The sequence below is a fragment of the Cornus florida genome, unplaced genomic scaffold (assembly GCF_030987335.1).
Source record: "Cornus florida cultivar Cherokee Brave unplaced genomic scaffold, ASM3098733v1 CherokeeBrave_3.0.0_Hap2_Chr03, whole genome shotgun sequence".
NCBI lineage: Eukaryota > Viridiplantae > Streptophyta > Magnoliopsida > Cornales > Cornaceae > Cornus > Cornus florida.
In genome coordinates this window covers 28578495-28592276 of record NW_026775573.1, presented here as the reverse complement: position 1 = coordinate 28592276, position 13782 = coordinate 28578495, and the positions used below count along the sequence as shown (strand labels likewise).

Sequence of the window (13782 nt, the reverse complement as noted above, 5' to 3'; positions counted from 1 at the left end):
GCCTTCTCTAGCGTCACCCACGAAGAAGTAAAGCATTTCATTTGGAGTAACATTATTTGCCGGTTTGGGGTACCAAAAGTCATCGTAATAGACAATGGTAAGAACCTCGATAACAGAAGTACAAGAAAGTTCTTTAGCGAACATGGAATCCTGCAAAAATTGGCTGCAGTTAGTCATCCACAAGGCAATGGGCAAGCTGAAATAACTAATCGCACGATATTTGGGTGCTTAAAGAAAAAATTGGAGAAATTGAAGATAAAATGGTACGAGAATCTCCCTCAAGTGCTCTGGGCATATCGAACCACTCCAAGACGACCCACGGGAGAAAGCCCATTTGCTATGGCATATGGATCCGAAGCTGTCATTCCTACCGAGTCCATGATCCCAACCCTTCGGACATCCTTGGTACTGGAAGGGAACAATGAGCAACAACTCGAACATAGCCTTGATCTTGTGGACGAAAGGAGAGATGCAGCAGCAATTCGGCTCGCGGCATACCAACAGCAGGTGTGTAACAGTTATAACAAACGCGTCAGATTCAGGAGCTTTGTGGTAGGCGATTGGGTTTTGAAGCAAGAGACAGCTCAGGTAAAGAAACTGAAACCTAATTGGACCGGACCTTACAGGATTACCGAAGTAGTGGGGAAATGAGCATATCGTTTGGCCGAAGCTGGCGGACGTCCCATTGCGCGTCCTTGGAACGCAATACACCTTAAAAGGTATTTCCATTAGTTAAGTTTGTCAATTTTGCTGCAAATTCTTCACAAATAAGGCTGAGTATGTCCACAATCAGCCAAACTTTTCTTTATTTTGCTTCTATATTCAGTACAACTCTACTCTATTTATTTCTTTCTATAAAAATGGGGGTCATACTACTCTATGATTATGCAACTTTTATGCATGCGTCGCATTAGGCAATTTTTATGCATGCCAAGTCGCACTATGCAATTTTTATGCAATTAGAAGCAAGCTGCTAAAAAGCATTCGTCACAATGATTTTTAAGAAAAATAAATAAATAAACATGAGTTGTGGCCTATGCTTAAAACTTTCTATCCCATATTGACAAAAAAGTATGTGCTACATTCTGTTATATATGGGAATATTCAAATAGTTAATTACGGTGTAAGGAGGGCCCACTGGTATTTAAGGCTGTCAAGCTCGATACCAGAGGCATTCCTTACACCGACCTTTTTGACAAAATTTGTCTATATCCCACATCGGATAGAAATAGAAAAGAAATGCGGTTCATATATGCGTGGTCCACAACATTTGGTTGCCAAGAAGGGAGTATCAGTGGAGGAAGAAAGTCTCCAAAGTCAACATATAGGAAACTTCACAGCCACTGTTACTCGCTTTCTTGGCCTCTTATCATTTTTGAATCCTCGGCCTCATGATAAGTTGTTTGAGAAAAAATATAAACAAACTTCCCCTCAGGCTCAGCGCCGGGGAGTAGTTCATTCGCCTCGGACCCTAAGTGTCTGGTTCGGCAAAACCTCCCCTCAGGCTCAGCGCCGGGGAGTAATTCATTTAACCTCCCCTCTGGCTCAGCGCCGGGGAGTAGTTCATTCGCCTCGGACCTTGAGTGTCCGGCTCGGCAAAACCTCCCCTCTGGCTCAGCGCCGGGGAGTAATTCATTTAAACCTCCCCTCTGGCTCAGCGCCGGGGAGTAGGTCATTCGCCTTAGACCCTAGGTGTCTGGCTCCGCAAAAATCTCGCCTCGGACCCTGAGTGTTCGGCTCGGCAAAAATCTCGCCTCGGACCCTAAGTGTTCGGCTCGGCAAAAATCTTGCCTCGGACCCTAAGTGTCCGGCTCGGCAAAACCTCCCCTCCGGCTCCACGCCAGGGAGTGTTTAATTCGCCTCGGATCCTAAGTGTCCGAGACAGCTTCGGACCCTAAGCGTCCTATTCAGCACTATTCTTCCACGACTCAGTGCCGAGGGACAATTCGCCTCGAATCCTAAGTGTCCGAGACAGCTTCGGACCCTAAGTGTCCTATTCAGCAATATTCCTCCACACTCAGTGCCGAGGAATAATTCGCTTCAGACCTCTGGTGCCCGGATCAGAACTCTTTCCTCCGGACTCCAAGTGTTTAATACCCTGTGGATGTGGATATATCATAAGTTCATCATTATCCACCCCATATCAGGAACACACGAGAAGGAAAGAGTATGTATACGTCTACTGCAGGCAAGTCAAAGGCAAGGAGAGTTCACTTAGCAATTAAATCATTGTTTATATGAATCATCCTGAGATATCAACTAAACTGTTAAAAGGATCTCCTTCTTCCCACCATCCTTGCTTTTTCTCGGATAGCATAAATCCGAAGTATAAAGACAATGTGTTTTGTTTGTCATAAAAACATTACCAGTCAGAAAAATATGAACAGTATCAAAAGCATACAGCAAAAACAAATCAGGTATTGAAAGCCTAAAGCAAAAAATTATATTCATTATCCCAAACATACTGTCAATAAAAACAAAATACATGGTTCTACTTCCTTTTCGGATCGAAGGGAGTAGATTCAAAAGCATCCACTACAGTAGGACTTGGGGTAGGAGGAATTGAAGCCGCAGGGGCAGAAGAGCTAGGAGTACCCTTCAGGTGCGCCTTCACCATCTCGGCAAAGCGGATTTCAACTTCCAAAACCTCTGGCCCTTCATCATATGGGAAGTGCACCCCCACCTGCTTGTCAAAAGCGTCCGGATCCATCGTCCTAGGGCCTGAGCCCTGATTATAGCCAGACCGGAACGCTTAGCACTAGCTAGGTGTGCCAAACAGGAGTAGCGCCCCTGCATTTGCTTCCCCCCCTTGAAGCAAGTAGTAAGAGCCTCGGTCAGGCGTTGAACTTCGGCCTAAAGAGAGTCCACCTTAGCCTCAGAGGCAGCCAACTGCCTCTTATACACATCCTTGGCTTCAGAAGCTATCTACAGATTGGTAGAGGCAGTGGTGGCTCTTTTCTCCGCATTGTCAAGATCCTTTTCCAGCTTCTTGATGGAGAGGGATTTGGCTTCAGCAGTGGCGCAGAGGGCCATGGTGTGGTATAGACTCTGTATAACAGAGGAACAAATATGAGCATAAATGGAAACATAAGCAAGCAAGAGTAACATAATTCTGAAGGAGCAATGCGAACCTCTATAGCCCGGACCGGGACAGAGGGGAGTAGTTTTTCCAACCCCATTTGGCTGATGGCTTCCTCGTCCTTTGGGAGCCACATCCCTCGAGCCACCGCCAGTGCAGCTGAAGGGTCTGTGATCACAGAATCCCCTGAATGCAGGACTGACTTGTCAGCCCTGGTGAAGGAAGGAGTCCAAGGAGCCCCAGTCTCAGCCAGAACAAATGCCCTGACTTCATTTTCAGGTTCGGCCTCTCCAGCCTTTTTCCCTCTGCTTTTAGAAGGGACCTTGCCCTTGCCAGAGGATGGGGGGTTGAGGCGAGATTTCTTCATTGGTGGTTCCTCAGCCTCCACCTCACCCTCAGTAGATCTAATAACGACCAAGGGTTGGGCATCTTCAGCTTTCTTTTTTGAAGCCTCAGCCCTCTGTATCTCCTCCTCAGTCATGGAGAAACTGTCAAAGGATGGTAGAGACAGATCCATGAGGTCTGCAGCAACAGCACTGGAGGCAATATCCTTGAGGTTTGAAGAAGTTAGCAAGTCCTCGATAGGCGAGGGGTCACTCTAGACTCGTTCCTCAAGAAAAGAAAGTCTGTTCCTTGCTGCGGAGGATGGGAATGTAGCTGAAAAAACACCAAGAAACTCATAAGTACGGCGAAACATTAAGACTTGGCAAGGAAAACAGCCAGAACACTTGGTATGAAGGGAGGTTAAGTATTCTATACCTAATTTCCCGAACTTGCGCGGGATGGGGAGCGTAATTGATTGGGGCACGAACCATTTTCCTTTAACTATAACCATCCTTTCTTTCCACTTCTTTTCGGATGAAGGAAGGTTCGTGCATATCCTCTGATAAAGGGGAGAGGTAAAAAAGAAGCGACCAGGCTCGGTCCCATGCTTAGATATACTGTAAGTAAGCAGAAGGTCGGCAAAGGTCAAATCCAGAGCCTCTAATTTTCGGCGCACCAACAGTGCCGAAAGGATGCGAAAGAAATTAGGATTTACCTGAAGGGGGGCAAGACCTAACTTGTTGAAAACTAAATGATAGAAGGGATGAAGAGGGAACCGGAGGGCGTTAAGATGCCCTACCGAAAGAAGCAATTCACTCTCTTCAATTCCCTCGCCGGAGGTAAAATCGGCACCCTCGGGATATTCTGCAATTTCTACTCCCTCAGGAATATCAAATTCTTCCATTACCGAAGCAATAGAGAACTTGATGCGGCGAATAGAGATGATTGTTTTCCTCTCTTCATGAGTAAGAACATAATCAGAGCCTAAGGTGGATGTCTCGGCTGGAAGGGGGGAAGTACCTAATTGATTCAACGAAAGACGATCTGTAGAAACCCTAGGAGGGGGAGCCCTAATGCGAACGGGGGAAGATGAAGGTGTGGATTCAGAATCCCCAATGTCTATACGTTCGAGAGTAGATGAAGTACTCATAATGAAAGATTGAAGAGAAAGATGCGAAAAAAAACTAACCTGACAAAGCGATTGAATGAAGAACGCAGAAGTGCAGCAAGGGCGAATGTAACTCTAGCAAAATCTTGTATGACGGAGTAATAATGAAAGATCTCGAACCGTTTCTGAAGCAAAGTAAAAAACCGGTTTCAATTCCCTCTTTAATAGGAGCCGTCACTCAATTAAAAATGAAATTTGGGGCAAAGTGTGGAGGGAAAAAAACTTCCTCCAATAAAAAGCGCACACGTCATCACTACACATATCTACATTCCAAGGACATATAAGGCCCATCATGCTCAAGCCCAAATTGAGGGTATTTATAGCCCAAGCCCATTGTTATTTGTCCTCCAACCTCCATCAAGGCCGAATCAAGAGGTCATCAGCCCAACTTGTTAATATTTAACATCCAGTCCGTTACTCAAGCCCAGCCGGATCAAAATATGTTCAGCCCAGTTATTCAAGAATGCACAAGTCCTACCAGTTGAAGGATTTACCGTAGAAGGAAAATTCTGAGATAGGAAGTTCTGTACAAGGCAAGTTCTATGTATGGAAAATTAGACAATGGAAAGAACTCTATTAGTAAAGAATGTTTATATAGAAAGAATTGGAGGGCAAACAACGCGAGTCCTACCATAATTTTACAATCTTTTGTATATAAATAGAGGCTTAAACCTCCAATAAAGGGATCAAGCAATTCTACGCTTCTCTATACACTATTCTTATTTATTCTTATTATTTTTGAGTGAGTTATTTGATTTTTCTCAATTATTATTGGTTGAGCGAAATTTTGCACCTACAATATAGAACTTGTATTTTCCCAACACTTCTTTCTCTCGGTATTTCTAAGTCATCAACCAATAATTATGAACATAGACGTGGCGGCGTCCCTATGCCATAAGTGGGGTTGAGTTTTAGAGTCTTGAACATTTGTGTAAAGATAAAAAGGACTCTGATTGACATCTACATGCCATGAGTAAAGTTCTGAGTCTTTTATATTTGTGGACAGAATTGTGAACTGTAAAGTGAGAGAATTCTACAACATTAAAGAGTTAATTAGTAGGAATTTTTAAAAGAGAGAATATTCTAAAAGAGTAGCATGTTTTGTAAAGAATCTAAATATCTATGTAATTTGAAAAAAAATTCTAAAGAGAGTAGTTCTTAATCATTAATTGTGATGAATACAATAAGACGATATCTATATGTAAGTAGTGCCAAAGGATCCATTAGGGAGGAGGCATCTATTTGAGGAGTGGAGGTCTAACAAATCATTAATAATAAATCCATTATTTTCTCTATCTTTTCAAGCAACTGCTGACAAAGATTTTGTTACTCTAAATATAAATATAATGTCTTCATGCACACTAATGTGGTGAGTTATGTAATTGATTCTGTCTTCAAATAGTTGAAATCATTTTCGACAATTTAGCATTAAATGGCAAATCCAGATACCAAATTCATCATTTGCTGAATGATATAAGTAAAAATTTCTGAAAAGTTTTCAATATAATGAAAAATGAATGTGAGAAAATATTATTACATTTCAATACAAAGTATATGTTCACTAAATTGTTTAATTTTAGTAATTAAAGGCCATACCACATCTGAATATATACTCTATATTTGTCATGGAACAACAGCTCTCTGTTGAGATGAAAATTGCTCACGATTAATAAAAAAAAATTGTAAAAAATTCATTTTTAATTGAAATATGACAAACTAAAATTCTTTAAAACAGTTTTTAGAATAAAGAATTATTACAATGCTGAAATTAAACAGTATGATGAACTTTGGCCATGGTGGTAATTAATTTATATGGCCAATAAAATTTTGAGGCCTTGGTTTTTAGAAAATGAACTCATGAATTGACAAAACTAAAAAGTTTCGTAATTTTTTAATGTCGGAAAGTTGGTCAAATAAATATATAGACTAGTTGAAGGGGTGCTTTATATTGCAGTAAAGATTTCCAATGCCTTTGGAGCTAAAAAAAAATTAGCTGGTTTGTCCAAGGACTAGGTAGTAGAAGACTTTTCTAAACACTTGTTAGCTCTTTTACGCCACTTGCATAAATTCCATTGTCAGACCATATCAACCATGATTGGTCAGCAGAAACTTCTTAATTATTAAGGTTTACATCTCATTATTAATAACGACTTATGAAGGTGGTTGTGGAAAACAACATAACTATCTGTGTACCATATGATCCCACCCTAGGCGAGTTCCTAAGTTTGAATCGTTCTAAACCAACTCATTGACCACGCAATGAAGTTCCAAATCTTTTGGTGTCCTAATTTCTATTTTCCAATATTTGAAAATTCAAATTCAATTTTAAAATTCAATGCAGATCTAGGTATATTAATTCTCGAAAGGGTGATGATATTCAGGTTCCAAAAATGGCCTCTGGCGCTCCAAATCTTGTTCTCGCAAAAATAAAATGACAAAAAAGCCACTTATTTGTTTTCACCCCACTCTCCGTATCAGCTCCTCTCTCTCCCTCGATGCATCTTCTATTTCCCAAACAAAACCTAACGGATTGATCTATATTCATCAATAATTTATTTTCCTCACTCTCCTTCCACATGTATGGGCAATTATACCACTTTCCTCTCTTTCAATCCGACATTGTCATATATATCCGGTGTTTGAAAATTTTGTGTGTTGAACGACGTTTTCCACTACTAATACTACTACAATTTTTTTACACTAACAACAAACACACTTATACGCTTACTTTTACTCCTATGACAACTTAAAGCCTCAACCTTCTATTTAAAGAATTGATAAGCGAAATTTCAACACGTACGAGAATCTCTACGTGCTAGCAATTTGAAACACTATAAAATTGAGAGCTGAGTTCTACAGCCCATTTCATTTATCTCGTGCCAAAAAAATTGATTTCACTCTCAAAAAGGGTGAGGAGTCCTCTCTATGTGACACTGTACTAATTCTATTTATTCTATGGTGGGCATTGTTTTTAGCAGGCGGATGGACTAAGAGAGAGGAAAAATAGAGTCTAGAGACGATGGTGGAAAGGGTAGATTGTGGAGGAGGAGAGAGTAGAGAGATATATATATATATATATATATGAAGTAATCAATTAGCTCTAATTTGGTTAGGTTGAGACATCTCTGTAATTGGATTGTCTTCAAATGGGCGATAGGGGTATTTTTGTCATTTCAATTTTACAAGAATAAGGTGACAGTCAGAAAAGAAGCTAAGCATGTGCGTAAAACCCTTTTCACATTTAACCAGATGAGGAGAAAAGGCCAAACTGAGATAGCAGCTATAAGTTCATAACAAATGAACTTGAATAACAATTATAACGTGACAACATAACTTAGTTTTACGATGTTTGTATGTGTGGATCCCAGGACGTCCGATATAAAGTTCCTTTAAATTACTTTATTTTAGTCAATTTTATTATTATATGTCAATATTTAATAGGCTAATGATACCAAACATATTATCATTACAACAAGTGTAATTAAGTTTTTTGTCCTTTTGAAGCCAGGAAGGACACTTGAGCACAAATGTGAACAAACAAATGTGCGAGGGGTTGCTAGTGTGTTTTTTGACAATATAAATAATAATAACAATAATAATGTTAGTGTTTTACTATTATTTTTGTTTTATGAGATAAAAAATGTTAGAAATTAAATTAATAAATACATGGAGTCGAAGCTTGACCCTTTAAATTCTACGAAAAACATTAATTCACTGAATTACGAGGAGATTTTCATAATAACGTTCGTACGTGTTCTTCAAAAGTACAAACTAGTATTCAAAGTCTACAATTTTTTTAACTTTAGATCTTCAGTAATGTGACAATTAGTGTGATTGATGGGTAGTTTTAGTAGTTGCTGACCTTATCTGCCCCTCCACCACGTTGACCCTCCCAGACCTTTATATTATAGTACAAACCTTATGTCACTATAAGCGGCTTCTTTACTCTGCAAATACATCGTAATAAAATGGTTGAAGTTTGGTTAACCTTTCTCTTTGTTTTGGCTTAAACTATTGGCTCACTAAACTTCCCTTCCCTATGATGTTGATGCGTTACTACTCCGGATCCTCTACCTGCAAGTGTTTTACTTTACCGAGTGGTACTCATCACTTTCACGTATGCGCAATCACACGTCAATATGGTCAGTGATAGAGTTAAAAAATTTTGTGAGCGGGGCGGTCTTTTAATTTGTGAAAACAAGGGTCTATTTTTATATCAATATAGTTTTTTCCATTAAAAAAAAAAAAAAAAAAAAAAATTCAATGGGGGAGAATTGTAATTTTAGTAGAGGTATCTTCATAAATTCTAAAAAATTTGAAGTTAAAATGCAAAAATAAATATTAATCTAGTGGGGCAAATTGTAATTTTGTGAGGGTATCTTCATAAATTTTAAAAAATTTGAGGTATAAAATGATAATATAAAAAAATTCAGTAGGAGTGAATTGTAATTTTGTGAAGGCATCTTCATAAATTTTAAAAAATTTGAGATATAAAATAAAAATATAAAAAATTTAATGGAGGCACTGGTCCTATGGTAGGTCCGTGCCTAGATGTGGTGTGCATTGATTGTTGGATGTGGTATAGTACTGGTCATGTAACACATCTAATGAAATATATATATATATATATATATATATATATATATATATAAATTTATGATATAATTAAAAAAAATAGATAAATAAACTACTTTAAGGTGTCCTTTATATTGCAGTACTTAGAGATTTTCATTGCCTTTTGAGCTAAGAAATGAGCTGGTTTGTCCAATGGACTAGGGTATATAAGAGAATGCTCATATAATAAACTGGTTGGCACTTTTACACCATCAACCTCACTTGCATGATTTCATTCCCAAATCACATCAACTAAGAGTAATCAACATAAACTACTTAATTATCAAGGTTACATCTGCTTGTTTATAATGACTTTTTGCTTAATTGACTAGGCAAAGGTGGTTGTGGAAAGCATTGATATATATATATATATATATATGTGCGCGCGTGCCCGAGCTAAAATAATGTTATTAAGTCGTGAGTTCTTCTTTATAACGTTGGATTAAATAATTTATTAAATAATTAATTTAACTTAACCATGTCTCAATCTCAAAAATAAATAAAAAGAACTCAACTCTTACCACTACATACTAGAGAGATATTGCTATCATTATATAATTATAATATTTATTTGCATTAATATAATTTTTTTTAGACAATAAATTATTTCATGGTCTTAACATTATTAGTCCCTATCTAATTATAAAACTACACATAAATAAATGTGTTAACCTTATGTCATTCTTGATTTTCTATTTATATATTATTTCGTAAATGAACTGAACCAAAATGAACAAGACTAATAATCTCATAACTATGTAATAATACATAAACTTACCATAAAGTCCACCAATCGTGATGGTCCCCCACAAATTTATTTGTGCCTTTGTCACAATATTGCGAGTCAACACCAAATATATACTTTTCTTTTTTATTACACAAAGACCATGTGGTGGTGGTATTTGTGGCTTTCACTACAAAAATCAGAGGAAAGGTGTTGCCTCTTTCCACCCGGAAGAATTAACAGCAATTTTGTCAATTAGTAGATGATATTTTTTTATAATTTGTTTTTATTTCTTTTTTGTAAGAAATTATATATTCGTTATAACGGATGACATTTATAAGGGGTGGAAGAGAAAAACTTAAATATTTTTATTTTTAGTGTAACAATGATATATTTTTATTTTTAGCATATCAGTGATATATAGTATCACACGTTAATTAAGCACAAACATGATATTCAAATCTATTTATTTTGTCCTTAACTTTAACTTTTAAAATTTTTATCTATAATAGATAAGTTCAAAAGTGAATTTCATCCACTATATCAAATAGATGAAAATCTTTAACCATACAAATAATTTTGAAAATTCGATTTAAAAATTATTTTTCAATCATGAATGCATCTGTTTTGGTTGTTGCATTTATTAATGCTTAATATTATATCATAATTTAGGTTTTTCACATTTGTGTTTTCATTGGAGGTATCATCCTTTCCATTTCTTGTTTTTCACAAATAGTGACAAGATATAGATTTAAAGATGGTTGTCAAGCATAAAATGCAGATTTGGGTTTAATAAAAGACCCATTATAAAAAACCAAAACAGTATTATATTTATTTATTTATTTTAATCCACGGTATTAACAAAGATTGACTGTTGACGGTAGGTTAAACTGATATCTTATAAATATATAATATATATTGCGTATAGGTTCTCACAAGCTATACTAAAAGTCTAAACAAATACTGCCAAAAATAACTATATAACGGAATTTTAGTAACAGTCAGGAGTTAAAGTCATTTAAAATTGAAAGAAAATTTTGGGAATAAAATTGAAAGAGATGGTTACAAAGTGGAAATAGATCCTCCCCATTGATTTCATTATGGCTTTTTTTTTTTTTTTTGCTTTTTTTTTTTTTTACAAAGAAAGAAAATTAAAACAAAAGAAGAGAGCTGGAAATTGAAAAGAAGTGAATTCTTTGTGTTTTTTTTTTCCCTGTACCCTATACTCAAATAACAAAACATTTTAATATTATTTTCATTTTTTTCTTTCTCTTTTTTGTTTTTTACGCGTCTCGTACGCGTACATAATAAAGATAAAAAAAAAATATTTACTTCTCCAATAATACATAACCACGTGGCACAAAAAAATTAGTCCCCCATCCTCTCATTGGTGAACGGTTAAAAACCCTTCCCCAAAAGCTCAAACCCCCAGTTCCACTCTCTTTCTATATAGTATTCAATATTCGTATATATGTATAATAAGTATAATATTTATATATATAGACTCTCTCACACACAAACACAGAGTCACGCATTATTATTACTTGTGCACAACGAATCTCTCTGAAACAGAGAGAAGAAGAACAAGCGTTTACCCAGATCAACGCTCAAGAACATGAGTTACTACAACCAGCAACAACCTCCCGTCGGTGTCCCTCCCCCTCAAGGTAACTCACCCTCTGATCTTGGATTTCTGTGTGTGTTTTGATCGGCCTGATATTTAATTTGAATTGGGTTTATTGGTTTTCGTTCTTGAATGTTGTTCGATTGGATCTGATGGAATTCGATTTTGTTTTCTTGGTTTTGTAGGTTACCCTCCAGAAGGGTACCCGAAGGACGCCTACCCTCCACCAGGGTACCCTCCGCAAGGGTACCCTCCCCAGGGCTACCCTCCTCAAGGGTACCCTCCACAGTACGCCCCTCAGTACGGTCAGCCTCCCCCTCAACAGCAACAACAACAGGGCAGCACTGGGTTCATGGAAGGATGGTATGAACTAATCTACTTTCTCTCTCTAGAATTGCTTCCCACAGATCTGTATTTACACATTTTAGAATTGTATGGTTTCTGTGTCAAATCATCAGTAGGTCTTAGGAGATTTGATTTTATATGATGACTTGGATCTGTACGTTCTGAGTTTTTTTTTTCCGAGATCCTGACGAGTGGAATGAACCCGTTTGCCGGCGCACGCCACGGTGGCGTACGGCACTGGAACGCCGTCAAGAACGATGCAGGGTACGGCTGTTTTGGTTGAGTTTCCGGAAATACCCTTGTATTGGTACGGCGTTAGGTTTGGTTAGGAGGATATTTTGGTCATCTAATTTGGGCCGGATATATAGGGTAGATCTCCGATATTTTTTAGGTTCCTAATTTTTTTTCAATAAATTAGTCTTTTTGAGGTTATTTATTTGAAGAAAATAATTTAATTGTTAGGAAATTTTGTTTGATTGACAGTTTTGCAAAATTAATTACTCCAATAGTATATTTTTGGGGGATTTGTTATTATTTTATTATGTTTTAGGGTTTGTTGAAAATTAACTTTCAATTAGAGAAGTTCTTGGTTACTCTTGGCCTTTCAATTATTGGTTCGTTTTGATGAGGAGATGTGTTTATTTTATTTTTTTAGAATTCCTAAAAATTAACTTCCAATTAGAGAACAAATCATGTTTTTGGTCACCCTTTGACCTTTCAATTATTGGTTTGTTTTGACGAGGAAATGTGTTTATTTATTTTTTAAAAAGTTCCTTAAAATTTACTTCCACGTAGTGATATGTTCTTGGTCACTCTTGACTATTCAATTATTGATTCGTTTAGATGAGAAAATGTGTTATTGCTAGTAAGGGATGTGTTGTCAATCCAATTTTATCTATTGGATGAGTTTGATCTTGTGATTGCCGACCGAAGCATTGAGAATCACTATGGCTTTGTATGATTCTGGTTTTGTAAAACAATTTTCAAACATTATTAAATTCAATCATGGGAATTTGATATTTGAACCGATAATTTAGGCCTAAAAGATATCTAAGGGCACAAAAGCCGCCCTGCCGGCCTTGAAGTAGTAGCCGTGTTCTTATAAGATTCGTTTCGTTCGTCTCGTTCGTCGTTTTTTTTTTCTTCTCTTCGATGATGATGATGTGCTAATTGAATAATCCGAATACCAATGCAGTTTGGCTGCTCTATGCTGTTGCTGCCTCCTTGACGCATGCTTCTGATGAGCATCCTCTGAAGTGAGCAAGTTTGGTTGATGATGATCCAAAAGGGCAATGCAAATATTGATTTCTCAGGAAGTAACACATTGAAAGGGTTTCTTTCTGGAGTTTCATTTTCTCATTTTACCTTTCTTAAATAATTGAACAATATTTTACTTTGAAATGTACCCTTTGACTTCTCTTCCTTTGTCATTTTAGGTATGTAAATTTGTGAGTCTCTCTTTCTGTTCTATGGAAAATTGGAAAATTAAGCATTTGGTGGACAGCTTTTATTGTCTTTTTATAATTTCAAAATTGATTGTGTGTTTTGTTGTTAATGGTGTCATTAATGAGTTGGATATGGTTAACATTTTGGTCATAAAAGGCTGGAGAGAAAGTGGATTATATTCTCTTTTCCTTTTTGTCTGCCATTAAAATAAGGGTTGGAGTATTCCTTACGTTTAGTGGTGGTGATATGCTTTTTTTTTTTTCTGGCACTTCGTTTCAAAGTTTGCTTTCCTTAGCATTCTTTTATTTTTTTAATATTAGGGTTACTTACCTAAACTTTGTCAATATTCTCACCCACATGTAAGGATGATAATTTGATCCGTCCCGCAGTTACTCGTCCCGTCTCATTTTTTGGCGATTTTGGGGACAGTTTAACTTATTTGGGCGGAAATAATTTGA

At 37.0% G+C, this 13782-nt stretch overlaps 1 protein-coding gene across 1 annotated transcript; it reads left to right on the top strand.

The window, feature by feature from the left end:
- Positions 1 to 11354: 11354 nt before the first annotated feature.
- LOC132300100 (cysteine-rich and transmembrane domain-containing protein WIH2-like) lies at positions 11355 to 13433 on the top strand. Its single transcript, XM_059797047.1, has 3 exons — positions 11355 to 11576; positions 11719 to 11896; positions 13074 to 13433. The coding sequence occupies exons 1-3, from the start codon at positions 11525 to 11527 to the stop codon at positions 13117 to 13119; spliced, it is 276 nt and encodes a 91-aa protein (XP_059653030.1). The 5' UTR covers positions 11355 to 11524; the 3' UTR covers positions 13120 to 13433.
- The last annotated feature ends 349 nt before the right edge of the window (positions 13434 to 13782 follow it).